This window comes from Diadema antillarum, unplaced genomic scaffold (assembly GCF_040938485.1).
Source record: "Diadema antillarum isolate AM-2024a unplaced genomic scaffold, OU_Dant_1.0 scf00000107, whole genome shotgun sequence".
In the NCBI taxonomy this organism is placed as follows: Eukaryota; Metazoa; Echinodermata; class Echinoidea; order Diadematoida; family Diadematidae; genus Diadema; species Diadema antillarum.
Window position 1 is genome coordinate 2978763 of NW_027270996.1, and position 14820 is coordinate 2993582.

General features: G+C 39.8%; 1 protein-coding gene across 1 annotated transcript in view; it reads left to right on the forward strand.

The window, feature by feature from the left end:
- LOC139719198 (uncharacterized) overlaps positions 1-14820 on the forward strand; it is a 33495-nt gene that overhangs the window by 4565 nt on the left and 14110 nt on the right. The window contains exons 2-3 of the mRNA XM_071630628.1: positions 1318-1490; positions 3368-3537. Coding sequence (XP_071486729.1) covers positions 1340-1490; positions 3368-3537 — 321 coding nt within the window. The 5' untranslated portion in view covers positions 1318-1339. The remainder of the gene's footprint in view (positions 1-1317; positions 1491-3367; positions 3538-14820) is intronic.

Sequence of the window (14820 nt, forward strand, 5' to 3'; positions counted from 1 at the left end):
AACTTGGACGGTAGATGTCCCTTGGGGAGTTAAAGGTCATCACAAGGTCAAAGGTCACAGAAAGGGGTCAACAAATTTTTAGGGCCCAATGTTAAGTTTTTATGGCGGGTTTCGATTATGGCTCATTACTTTTGATCCTTTGTCCGTTTGTGACCAAACTTGGATGGTGAATGTCCCTTAGGGTGTTGAAGGTCACCACAAGGTCAAAGGTCATAAGCAGGTCAATTAACTTGTGGGAGTTATAAAAAATATTAATTCCTTGTACGCGAATGGGCGAGACACAATTCGGCGATTGCCTTGCTTTCTTTATCTGGTCTTATATACGGTGTAGGTGGATGATGTCTCAACATCTCTACTGTGTAAATGAGAGCAAAAAATATTTCCAACTTTATCAAACTGTGACACATTTTTTAGACACCTAGGGAATAACAGGTAAATTGCATCAATATGGAGCAAACCTCCAGATTGTGTAAGTTTGGTATGAAGTAGACTGTGAACAGAATAGTGATGTTGGCAATCTAATTGAAGAAACAGTGATCAGATGTATGCAGAGAATTCTTTTCGCCAATCTCCTTTGTCCAGTGTACAGTGAGGTATTTTCTATTAAATCTTGGAGGGGGGGGGGGGGTCCATTGACATTCATGGTCTTACTTTCATGTGCCTATTATGTATGAAACAAAACTGTCTTTTACTATTAGATCTCATAGGATGTTGTGAGTAAAATTGTCCAAACTTTTATTATCTTGAATCCTCTTTGTGTGTCCAGCAGCCTGGAATCATACTGTGTCTATACAATGTCAGAGTGTGGCTGCATGCCTGTGGGTAAATGTGATGGTCCCATCATTGAGCTATTACACATGTGTAATAGCTCCTTGGTCCCATATTCTCTTGTTCACATTTCAGTGGACACTTTCAAGATATCTCATGCTGTAATGATGTCATGATCAAAAAGAAGTAGAAGAATACAATATATGGTCATGCTTCTCTGTTATCATGCACAACAATGACAAATATCTTTAGAGTTTAACTTTCAGCAACAACTAAGAAAAAAAAAATTAGCTAGGTATGATTCATTATTGCATGATAGAGCTGGCAGTGGTGCATTTGATTCCTAATTGTTTATGATCAAGAATTTGTATCACTGGTTCTGTGGTGAGACTGAAATACTATTAATACTATTATTTCTGGCATGATTGGAACTTTTCAGTAATGCATCACTCAACATGGAGTCATGACTTTCAGTGCGATGTTCCCCCTTATATACATTTTATATTTATTTTGTTCATATGTGAATTGTTTTTTTCATCATTTTGACAGAGAATCTGAGGGGGGTGCCACCATGCCAAAGTGTACTACCATCGATTACTTGAGCCAGCTGTGTATCAACCACATCACAGCCAACGTTGACTTCTGGACCGGGGACTATGAGAAGAACATCCTGGACAAGGGCCGATACAGACTCATGATAGGACCATTTGATGACCTACCCAGTTAGTGCCTTTTCTGGAACTTCTGTGTCCACAGTTTGATACCAGTCTTATATCCATCGTCACACTTCATAAACTTGAGTTTGCACTGCATTGCTCCAATTGATGTTTAATAGAAAATGTGAAGATGTGCTGTAAAGAACAATTTGTTCATTGAAGTTGGTGGTAATTCAAAACTTGTGATAGTCATCGAGCACTGATGAAATCTCTCTCAATGTCATCTCAAGTTTGCATTCCCATAAACTTATTATTTAAGAGGAAATTGAGAAGGAAAGGAAGAAAACGTGTACACTATTCATTCCAATTTGAGGGCAATTGCAGTGATTATACCAGGCTTATTTATTCATCGCTGGCTCTTGTAACCTCCTTCCCGTGAATTGATTTTTTTTTATTTTATTTTTTTTTTTTTTGGGGGGGGGGGAGGGAAGGGGGGTTTATTTTTGTCAAGTACTTACAATGTATTTATCACTTTCATGGCTACTCTGACATATATACAGGAATTACCGGTGTACATCTGTATGTGCTGATATTTAGGACTTGATTGAAAGAAGGAAGAGGGATACGTTTTTCATGTTTTCATCGCCATTGATATGTACTTTCAAAGCACTTTGTACACTCATTCATCCCAAACAGTCCATGGTATAGGCATATTTTTATGCCGGAGGCATTATGTTTTCGGGTTGTCCGTCCGTCCGTCCGTCCTTCCGTCCGTAATGAATTTTGTGGACAAGGTAACTATCAAAACCTTTTGAGGTATCCTAATGAAACTTGGCATGTATGTGTATTAGGGGGTGAAGTTGTGCCTATCAACTTTTGGGCGCACATGCTCAAGGTCAAAGGTCAAAAGGTCAAGGTCAAATACATAAAATTTCACTATTTCCGTCATATCTATGCAATGCCTGAAGATATTTTCTTGAAACTTAGTGTATACATGTATTACCCAATTAAAATTCTCTGGTGAAAGTTTGCGTCATGAGGTCAAAGGTCAAAGGTCAAAAGGTCAAGTAGAAATATTAAAACTTCACCTTTTTTCTCTGTACCTTGGAAATTGTTCAAGGTCTCTTCATGGAACATAGTATATATACATGTACTGACTGGCAGTGATTATCAAGAGAATTTAGGGTTCATGGGGTCAAAGGTCAAGGGCAACACTTCAAAATTTTGCTAAAAATTTCCCTCATGTTTATGCAATGCCAGCAGGATTATTATTATTTTTTTTTACACTAGGTGTATGCATGTTTAATCTTACAGAGATTCTCTGGAAAGTTTTTTTTTTTCTTTTGTTTATGCCTCAAAGGTCAAAAGGTCAAAGATCAAGTGAAAGTGCTGAACTAAGTTTTTCCTCCATATCTCGGAAGTGGCTCAAGTTATCTTAAAACGTACTACATATTCATGCATCTTCCGCCTGACAGTGATTATCTTATGAATTTTAGGGTCAAAGGCCAGATGAAAATGGTAACAATTTACTATTCAATACAGAAATTGCACTTTTTCTCCATACCTTGAAAATTGCTCAATGCATAAACGTATGAATGGGTCAAAGTCAAGATTAAAGTCCGTAAATCCCAAATACATGCTCTCCTATTCATCCAATTAAACCTAGGTCAAGGAAGGTGAGCATTCAACACATTTGTGACAAACTTGTCATTTTAACATTTTGCCAATTTTGTGCAAATGTAATCAGACATTGTCCACATGTGCTATGTAGACCTATTAGGAGAATCATGCATTATGGTGGAGGCATACCAGTCGCCATAGCGACATTTCTAGTTCTCTCATATTACTGGGTTCTTTTCAAACTTCAAGTAGAGCTTGGAATTGTGTCTTGCATATTGTCTCTTCTGGTGATACAAGATAATCTTCCCATTTTCTCTCCACAGGCCCATCTTTGGCTCACGCTTTACTTGCCAGACTGATTGACAAGCGCAAGCTCACTCGACCGGCTCTTCACCTTCTCATCAATGGGGGCACCCTTCAGCACCTGGACTTCAGTGAATGCACCAAACTTGTGACAGATGAAATCGTGTACATGCTTGCATCCAGGTGCAAGGTGTGTTCATTCTTGTGATCAAACGAATGAGTACAGTAAATCTTTTAATCCATTAAAGGAAATCCAAACCCATAGAGAAATGTAGATTGAGTGAAAGCAGCAACATTAGTAGAACACATCAGTGAAAGTTTGAGGAAAATCGGACAATCGATGCAAAAGTTATGAATTTTTATACCCCCGCCAAACGAAGTTTGAAGGGGGTATATAGGAATCAGCGGACAGTCGAGCGGTCGGGCGGTCGGTCGGGCGGTCGGTCCGTTGCAAATCTTGCGTCGCGAACTACTTCCTCAGTTTTCAACCGATTCCCATAAAACTTGGCACAGATGTGTGCCTTGGGTTGTAGATGTGCAAGACGTATTTTTTGACAGTACCCAAAAGTACGTTGCCATGGTAACGGCATATTATGGGCAAAAATGGGTACAAATCTTGCGTCGCGAACTCCTCCCACAGTTTTTGATCAATTTTTATGAAATTAGGTACAGATGTTCATCTGAATATGTTAATGTGCAAGACACATATTTCCGCAGTGGCAAAAAGTGTGTTGCCATGGTAACGGCATGTTATTGGTAAAATATAGGGCAAAATGCTTCATGGCAAAACTGCTTCATCAGTGTTCTTCCAATTCTCATGGAATTCATATTGAATGTTTGTCTTAGGATATAGGTCAGCATGACACATTTCTTGACAGTGACAAAAAGTATGTTGCCATGGTAACAGCTCACATATTATGAGCCAAAATGATGGAAAATTTTGTGTTGCAAACTACTTCCTCAGTTTTTGCCCAATTTCCATGAAACTTGGTACAGATGTGTGCCTTTGGTTGTAGATGTGCAAGACGCATTTTTTGACAGTACCCGAAAGTGCGTTGCCATGGTAACGGCATATTAATGGCAGAAGATCAAGGAAAGATCTTGCGGATTTAACTACTTCCTCAGTTTTTTGACCAAAGCTTATGAAATGTGGCACACACCTTGATCTTGGTGGGAAGATGTGGAAGACATATCTTTTGGACGTGTCGGAGGCTGCGTTGCCATGGTAACGGCATATAAATGGCAGAAGATCAAGGAAAGATCTTGCGGATTGAACTACTCTTTCTGTATTCGACTGAAGCTCATGAAATGTGGCACACACATTGGTCTTGGTGGGAAGATGTGCAAGACATATTTTTTGGACGTGTCGGAAGCTGCGTTGCCGTGGTAACGGCATATTAACGGCGGAAGATCAAGGAAAGATCTTATGGATTGAACTACTTCCTCAGTTTTTGACAAAAGCTTATGAAATGTGGCACACACAATAGTCTTGGTGGGAAGATGTGCAAGACATTTTTCGGACGTGTCGGAAGCTGCGTTGCCATGGTAACGGCATTTAAATGGCAGAAGATCAAGGAAAGATCATTCCTTGGGTAAGACTGTCGTCATGGGGCGGGGGTATTAATCACCTTCAGTGATATTTCTAGTTAAAGTTTTGGTGTTGGAACCGCTGGATGAGGAGACTACTAGAGGTTATGCCATCATGTGTGAACAACATTATAAAGAAAGTAGAAAGGGAATTCCACAATAATTTCTTTTTCATAAAAATTACACATTCCATCAACTTGATACTGACATATGTTAAGGGTAGCAATGATATTCCCCCTGCTTTATGAAAGCGGTTAGTCAAGTGCTCTTTCATTATGCTGGAAAAGTGAATTTTTGTGGAATTCCCTTTATACGTGTATTTTCTTTATATTGTTGTCCACACATGACATCATAACCTTTAGTAGTCTCATCATCCAGTGGTTTTAACACCAAAACTTTGAAAATTCATAAGTTGTGCAGTGATTGTCTGATTTTTCTCAAAATTTCACTAATGTGTACCACTAATGTCGCTGCTTTCACTCAATCCACATTTCTCTTTGGGTTGGGTTTCCTTTAAAGGGGATGGCTAGTATAACTGATCAGTGGGAATGGTGGGAGATGATTGTTCCAATCCTTGTGGGATTCATTTAGGAGTACAGTTAAACTTGCCTAAGTCGACATCTCATATGTCGAATAATCGCGCATGTCGATGATTTTATAAAGTCCCGATTTTTCCCCATTGACTTAGGCGCACCTGGTAAACTAGGGACGGCGAGCGACGCGGTGCGACGCTTCTGCAAATTTCTTTCAATTTCCGACGTCAAAGGACACCCAGCGACGGTTAGCGACGGCGTACAGTCACTAGTTTAGACTGCGTGTCGGCGGGCGCCGCCGAGCGTCGCAAAGCGTCGGCTAACTCCCAAGTATACTTGTAAAAGACGAGCCCTCACAAGTGGACCGTTGCATGTACGAAAAGGAGCTTACCTGGTGGCCGTCTCGCTGCGTCCGCGAAATAAGCTCCTTCCCTCTACCCTACCGATGCGTCCCGATGCGTCTCGAGGCGTCCCTCGTTGAATGGCGACTATTGTTTCGTAATGAATAGAAAACTAAAGTGCTACTACTAGTGCTAAGCGGAGAAGCCATCGGCAATCCAGGATTTGGGGCCACGCACTGTTTTGACATGAAAATTACACTTACTGATACATGTGCAAAATAATTAATGTATTTTAGGTTACAGAAATGAATTGTGACATGATTCAACTCCTCAGCAATGCAACTGCGAACCAAATTCGGCAATTAGTATTAAGGAGGAAATGCCATAAATATACTATTGCTTGATGCTTTAAAAAATCGCGAGTTTACCGTTTAATTCGCGCTACTCGCTCGCTACTCATACGAATCTCCGATACGCGTGCGTGTACGTAGTGCAGCGTCCGAGTATACTTGGGCACACAATCTGCGCCCTGGGCTTGAGATGAAATTTTATGAAGCACAGCTGTGACTTGTGAGAGCTAAAACATCAAATGCAAGTCCCCGCACCGTACGTAAATTTTCATTTAAACGCAAGGAAGTTCATTGCTAAAAGGAAGCGTGATTCCGTATAGGCAAATATCGAACGCAACCTTCGCTAATCAAATGGAATAGAAAGTGCTACATATTACTAGCAGACGAAGCGGAGAAGCCATCAGCAATAGAACAGGGTTTGGGGCTACGCACTGTTTTGACCTGAAAATTACACTTACTGATTTTCTAGGTTACAGAAATGAAGTCTGACATGATTCAGCTCCTCAGCAGTGCAGTTTCGAACCAAATTCGGCATTAAGTATGAAGGTAGAATTGCTGCCCGATGCTTACAAAAATCGCGAATTTACTGTTTCGCGCTACTCGTTCGCTACAACTCCCGATATCGTTCCGAAAATCCCCGATACGCATTAAGTATTGTGTTATAATATAGCGTGTGGTATAGTGCACATAATCTAAGCACTGAGCTTGGGAAATTTCAGTAGTTGTGAGAGGTAAAGCATCAACACATGCAAGTTCCCGCCCGAGAGCGACAAGCAAGTTCATTGCTAAGCGGACGCTCGATTTCGTAGGGAAAATATCGAACGCAACCTTGACGAATCCAATGCCAATTTGCGTTTGTTTCTAATTCAACGCACAGTTTCAGGCAAAACTGTATTACTTATTTGCAGTTGCAAGTCAAATCTCTCACAGGGCCAGCGAGCCCTGGTCCCAACAACTTTTGTTACTGTCATTTTAAGGCACGACGGACATCCACTCGTTGGTATTCCAGAATGCGTTCGGAATACACTTTGTACCTTTTATCTCAGTGGCATGCACTCGAGAATGCGCCCATTCTATACCCATTCCGGCCGTCGCCTGGGAATGCTCAGCTTAACAGGGCCTAGAAATAAGCCGGGCATTCCGGAATGAAACTGAGAATGCATCAACAATAAGGGTGACTTTGTCTAATCTCTCTATTGTCTGTTAAAACCTAACGGTAACACTACCAACAGGATTAATTTACCAGGGTTCACAACCTTTGTCTTCTAGCATGCATTCCATCAGCCCCACGCTTTCACCAATGAGGTGCATTTTGTATACGTACATGACGCTACTAGCTCACCGTTTTGCTTCCTTCGCTAGCTCTCAACGATCGAACATGTGGCTGGATCTCTAGCTGGCCTGGTATTGCGAAGGTACCAAGGTAGTCTTTATACAGGCATGCTAGATTTCGAATTTTCTATCAAAGGACATTTAATTCAGTTTTCGCCGAGAAGGAATAAATCAATCCTTTTGCATGGCTACGTGAACATTTATGATATCAGGGAGGTGAGGTCTGTTCGCTATATGCTTTTTTTTTAGGCGAAAAGAAAGACAAAACAGTATCATATGACGTTTACAGGAACTCAAAAGGGGCTTTTACTCAAGACTAGTGCTAGAGACATGTCCCTGGCTCACTCCCACTCCCAGGCCAGACTGTCTAATTGATATCTACACGTGGTTTACAACAAGGGTGGGGTGTGAAGGAATGCATACGCGCATTCCTTTGCTGGCAGGCAACACTAACTTATTGATTGATCCACTCTGCTTTCATGGAAATTTCCACAAGCTTTGCCTGGCTGGGGCATAGGTATCATTCCCATTTATTCAGCTAGCACATGTTCCTTTGTTTGTTTGTTTTAGTTTTAGTTTAGTTTAGTTTTTGTTTTTGTATTGTACCGAACTTCTTCTTTGTCGGGTGGGCTGGGGAGAGGAAAGATCAAAGTGAGCTGAGAGGGAATGAGACAGGGAGAGGGGAATCAAAAGGAGGAATCGTCTGCTGAGCATGTTGTCTCCTATACTTTTGCACAGTTCCATAAATTGTCCTCAAATGCCGATCATGTGAAATTAACCGGATTTGGATCAAACAGAATTGAACTGATATGAATAATAATATGAAAATCAGTGCTGATGCTACAATACAAACGCATTCTACGTCACTACGAATGATTACAAGTTACTGATCTTATACTGCAGGACCTATAATGTATTACAAAGCGTTTTTAAAGCGACAGGGCTGTTATGAAATTACAGACCAGCGTGGCTAACGAGCTACCCTCACAACCATGAAGCAAACGGGCAAATTACAGATAGGAAAATTATTCGACATGTATTCTAGCATGTTCCGGAGCTGCATGTTATTGCTATTTACTTTCGAACGTAAAAGCAAACATGTGACATTTATTTTATCGTCGTACGGAGTTGAATATTATCGTTATTAATTTCCGAAAGTTAAAGGAAATATTCCACATTTATTTTAGCATCTTCCGGGGCCGAATGTTATTGCTATTTACTTTCGAACATAAAAGCAAACATCCGGCATTTATTTTACCATCGTCCGGAGTGGAATATCATTATTATTCATTTCCCAACGTCAAAGCAAACGTGCGATATTTATTTCAGCATCTTCCACAGCCGAATGATACCCTTATTCATTTCCCAACGCAAAACCAAATACTCGACATTAATTTTAGCACCGTACGGAGCTGAATCTTACTGTGATTCATTTCCAAAAAGTATAAGAAAACATCCGACATTTATTTTAGTATCATACAAAGTCAAATATTACCGTTATTTATATCCCAAAATTAAAAACAAATATCCGACATCTATTTTAGCATCTTTCGGCGGTAAATGTTATTGCTACAGATTCGAACATAAAAGCAAACATCAGATATTTATTTCATCGTCGTACGGAGTTGAATTTTATTGTTATTCATTTCCGAACGTCAAAGGGATCATTCGACATTTATTTTAGCATCTTCCGGAGCTGACTGTTATTGCTATTTACTTTCGAACGTAAAAGCAAACATGCGACATTTATTTCAGCATCTACCAGAGCCGAATGTTATCTTTATTCATTTCCGAACGCAAAATCAGATATCTGACATAAATTTTAGCACCTTAGGAAGCTAAATCTTACTGTAGTCATTTCCAGAAGTATAAGCAAACACCCGATATTAATTTTAGTATCATAAAGTCGAATATTACCGTTATTCATTTCTCGAAAATAAAAACAAAATATCCGACATTTATTTTAGCATCTTATGGAGTCGATTGTTAGCGCTGTTCATTTCCAAAAGTATAAAGGCAAACATCCGACTTTTCTTGGTGGCCCGATCGGTCCACCAAAATCTTCATACAGTTTGTATATGAAATTCTGGTGCCCGACGTGCGTTTTTTGATGGCCCCGGGCCACCGCTAGTATCGAGACCTGACGGTATACCTGGTAGGTACCTCCTAGCAACAGGGTTGGCGTCTCAATCTGGCAAGAAAAAATACGAATGTATCGAACTGCGGTACGAAACGCAATTTTAGGCGACGAGTATTATATCGTAAAAAAACAAATTAACCAACATACCAATACAGAAAATCGAATAAAAACAAAATCTCTGTGTTAGAAATCAGTTTCCAGAGACACTTTCACTCATTTTTTTTTTCACACTGAAACACAACGTGTATAATGGCGCGACTTTTCTTTCTCACAACGCAACAGGGCGGCGTGTAGTTCTTTTGAAGGTCAAAGACAATAGTAGAGGTGCACGAGGCCGCTATCATTCTTCGTGAATGAATGGTTTCAGTATAACGCGTCTGCATTCTCGGACGCATTCCGGACGCCTTGAATAGAGGATTTTATAATCCCCATTCTCGGAATACGACGGAATGCCTCTATTCACAAGGCTGAGGGGAGTAACAATAGGGCATTCTCAGTGCAGGCAGAATGCGTGGACCGGGAATGAAGTAGAGAATGCCTGCATGCCGGACGCATTCTGGATTACCAGCGACTGGATGTCCGTCGCCACAGCATACACACATCACATTTTATTTTGCTTTCTGCTTAACTGCGTCATCATGCGTCCCGAGGAGTCCCTCTCTGATATGGCGACTGCTGTTTTTTAATGAATAGAAAGCGCTAAACTGTACTGGCAAACAAAGAAGAGAAGATTAATCATTATCTTACAATGTCTTAATGAAGCGTAAAGTTACTCTAAATACTACGGATTTGGAAGTAAAACGTGATTCGTTTTCTTCTCTTAAATGCGTTCTTTGAGACCTTCAGCAAATTGTGATAGTCCCTTACGTGCTACTAAGTAGGTTATAGCTCGTTATTCCGAAGGTTCGTTATTCCCGAATTTCATTTTCGGATTAACGAATCTCCGGAATAACGCCACAAATGTTCGGATTAACGAACGTCTAGATATAGGGAATTTGCGTATTTCGGATCAACGAACCTTCGGAATAACGAACCTTCAGAATAGCGAACCTTCTGAATTTTGAATTGATTTGATTTGATTCATTTCATTCTCATTTTCATTTTTTTCTTTCATTCCACAAAACATAACACAAAGTAAATCTCAAATTCAATCATAAGCATAATTATATACATTACAAAGTATAACAATCAATGGTAATCAACAAACTTGCAAAGATATGCACACATACTGGAATTACAAAGTTATGTTTGAAGGATAAAAAAATGAGAACTGAGGGGTCCACTAAAAAGCATTGCTTGTAGATTGTGGACCACTCTAAAATATCTTCAAAAATACTTGTTGTAAGTACAAGTACATGTACATAATACAGAAATAAGACAAAATGAAACAAAGAACAGAGACACAACAACATGGCATGACTAAACTGAGGGGGATACGATTGAAAGGAATACCCTTAGCAAAAAAAAAAAAAAAACACACACACACACACACATTTAAGGGAAGAAGGGAAAGAAAGAAATAAAGAGAGTGCCTGCACGCTGGACAGAGAAACGGAAAAGGGGATTGTGGAAGTATTTCGGACAGCTGGTGACTGCACGCAGCTGTGGAAAAGTTAAGGATATAAAATGCCGAATTTCTTTATACACTTGTACTTTATAATGCCATTCTTTACTTTATAATGAATAACGAACAGCACCCACTAAGTACAGTTGTATTTAGTGGCAAGTATAGATACGAGGCCGATTGTAGTCATCATCATGAAGCATACTAACGTAGTATTTAATCTTCCAGCGCGCGTTGGTGCGTTGTTTGTAATTCTTGGTAAAACCATTGTTTTCAAAGAGAGAACATCATCTTGCTGATATAGATCTGCTCTACAAAGCTGTCACATTCATGACAGCAGTTTTAAATTCTGTATTAAACCTATGTCATTAAACTTTTCGTCTAAATTTCGTCTTTATATACACACTGATTAAATACGAAAAGGTTTAAAATGTTCATCAAAGAAGGGGGTCTGGACATTCACATGTTGGCATCAGTGACTGTTCATTCATCACGATTTATTTTTCTCTGTCCATTCACGAATCAACAGTATCATCATTCATCTAGTATTAAGACAAAAAAGTAATGTATATAGATAGGGAACATAACTGCATCACCAATAAAATGTTATTATCGATGTGTATCACAACATACCTTGGTACCAGCGCTCACACTCGTGTTCATTCGTTTGTTTTGGTTTTCATAAAATTCATTCTTTCCTATCTTGGTGGTACCTTATAAGCAGCCGTTGGGTTTGCAATTCCCTCGTCGATTGAACGTCGACGGACTCTTCGATAATTTTCAGCGTCGATTACTAACTTACCTTAACACCCACAGACACGCACGACAGCTTTCAAAGTCCCTTGGCTGTAAACTTGGAGAGGTGCTCACATGGACTGTTATCTCGGTGTCGTAACATGCCGAAACACAAATTCCCTATGCCTAGAGGTTCGTTAATCCGAAAATGAAAAAGGGTCTGTTAATCGGAACATTTTGTGGCGTTATTTCGAAGTTTCGTTATTTCGAAGGTTCGTTCATTCGAAAATTAAATAAGGTTCGACCGCATACAATCCGTTCGTGTTTTTCCCCTTATTTTTTTTTTCCTTTGCTGGTAATGAACATTTAGTTTTAACTTAACGAAGGTGAGGTGTATGTATTTTTCCCATCATTCATGGGAAGAGAAGAAGAGTGAAAGAGGGAGAAATGAAATCAGACGGAGGACACGTAGCTCAACAAGCTGTCTTTTACACCAGCATCAGTAATATCATTACCATCGCTTGGCCCTTTTCGTATCAAAATTAGGAACACGACCACCATCATCACTCGAGATAACACTTAAGCAAACTAATCACAAAGTACCAACAACCTCTCAGACAACAACACAAACAGTACAAAATATCACACAGCACACCGAAGAGGCTGGGATCGAACTTCCTTCGAAATATGCAGTACTACAGCAAATTGGAGAAATCGCCGTTACGAAAATACATGTGCAGTAACCGAGACGGGTGCTGTTCGTTATTCCGAAGGTTCGCTATTCCGAAGGTTCGTTATTCCGAAGGGTCGTTAATCAGACGCAGACACGCAAATTCCCTATACCTAGAGGTTCGTTAATCCGAAAATGAAAAAGGTTCGTTAATCCGAAAGTTTGTGGCGTTATTCCGAAGGTTCGTTACTCCGAAGATTGGTTAATCCGAATCTGAAATTCGGAACAATGAACCTTCGGAATAACAAATCTTAGGAATAAAGAGCCTTCGGAATAACGAACCTTCGGAATAACGAGCTGTAACCAGAGAGACACCTGAAAGAATTTTTACATACCGGTACTTCGAAACAAAGGGAACGAATAAAGTGACATTAAACAAAAGAAATCGTACCAAACGAGGTATGAGAAACAGAGGAAATAAAACAATGAGTAAAGGCCCTCGCCGAAGTTTGCAGCAGCGAACACCACGCGAAAATTATACAAAGTCAACACGTGGCAACTCGCTATGACGAGATCTTGAGACAGACATATTTTGTTCTTTGTAATCTTTATCAGTACACAATAAACAATACAAAACAGAAAATGAATTCGTTGGGACCGGAGAAATTAGTTTGTTATATCGGGTATTATTTTGTTACATCAGGATCTCCTATGCCTAATCGAGTTTCCACGGGACACTGGAAACAAAGTTCGAACGCTTTTTCACATGCACAAAATACATGCAAGAACAATTATCGCAGGAGCAAATGTGTTATCATCCAGTTCATTCCCAAAAATCTTCTTTTTTTTCAATCACAAAATAATTGTCCCGAAACGAGAGAGTGCCACAGAACTTCTTTAGAGTTCTGCGGAGAGTGCCCGTCACCTTCTTCTGAGGGAATTGCTAGTAAGCCTGACCAGACGCAGTGCAATTCTATGCAGCGACAAGGGCTGGGTAGTTAGTGAATGAGTTGCCTCCTAATCCGTCTTTTGTTCGCACGAGGCGTGGCGTGGACATTCTGTTTTGAAATCGGCAAGCCGTAATTGTCTCTGATCAAAGTTACTCTGTACACTGTACTTGAAAGTCTGTGGTGTAGGGGGTGACTGAGACACCTTCCTTGCAAGACACAGTGCGATGCGTAAAAAAAAGACAGATTAGTGCTTGTTCATTAATTTTCTACGCCACCACGCCAATGTGCTGAATACGCATTGTATCACGTTATGTGCACCATCTTGTTGATGAACCCTATGAATTTGTTTATCAAATCGTTGCTGACCGTAAAAGAGAGGTGGAAAATATAAGTCACGAACTGCCAGCCGCATGACAGAAATGTACCAAGCAAGCAAACAAGCAAGCACCAGTGAATGCCGTTTACAAACGCAAAAACTTGAACTGTTAATAGCAAAATCGACTGAAATCGTGTTTAGACTAAGTAAGAAGCTAAAGGGCCTACTCGTACATTAATATTGCAGAGATCAGTTACTGAGGATGATTTAACAGAAAGAAAACTCGCCTTTTAAAATGCAAGGTAAAACTCGCTCCACATCACAATAGGGCAACGAGTAAGTTCAGATGTACATGTTTGTTGATTTACAGATCAGCAGTTGCGATCTTAACAAATTTAATTTGTAGAGGGAGGCAAAGTGAAGAAACTCGCATCTGAACCTTCACCCCTCTGAATAATATCTTTCTTTCAATGCAAAATGTTTTGGGTATATCCAGTTATTGTTTACTATAAAACATAGTCATGTGTTATTTACAGGCTTTTTCATGTTATTTATTGGATTCTATACATCTTAACTATTCCAGTTTCTTTCCCCCTGACTGATATCACAAAGTCTGCCATAACGATGTTCGCTAAACAGTTTACGTTCCATACGAAGAAATTATGTCTTTTAAACGAGGAAAAAACAAAAACAAAACAAAAAACAAAAACGAACGAATGTTGATAGCCAAATAACTTCACAGTTCGTAGGTGAAGTTCCTTCAAATTTTCCAAAGTAATACGTAGTTTTGAGCGTGAAATTGTCAGGATTTTGCTGTCTAACCCGGTAGTGGCTGCATCACATACTCGTAGTGAATTTGTGTGGGCATACGAGGCCTTTCGTATATTTCTGTGAGTAACCAATCCCTTCCTGTACAATTTGTAGTTCAGTAAACATTTAAAATACTCAATTAAGT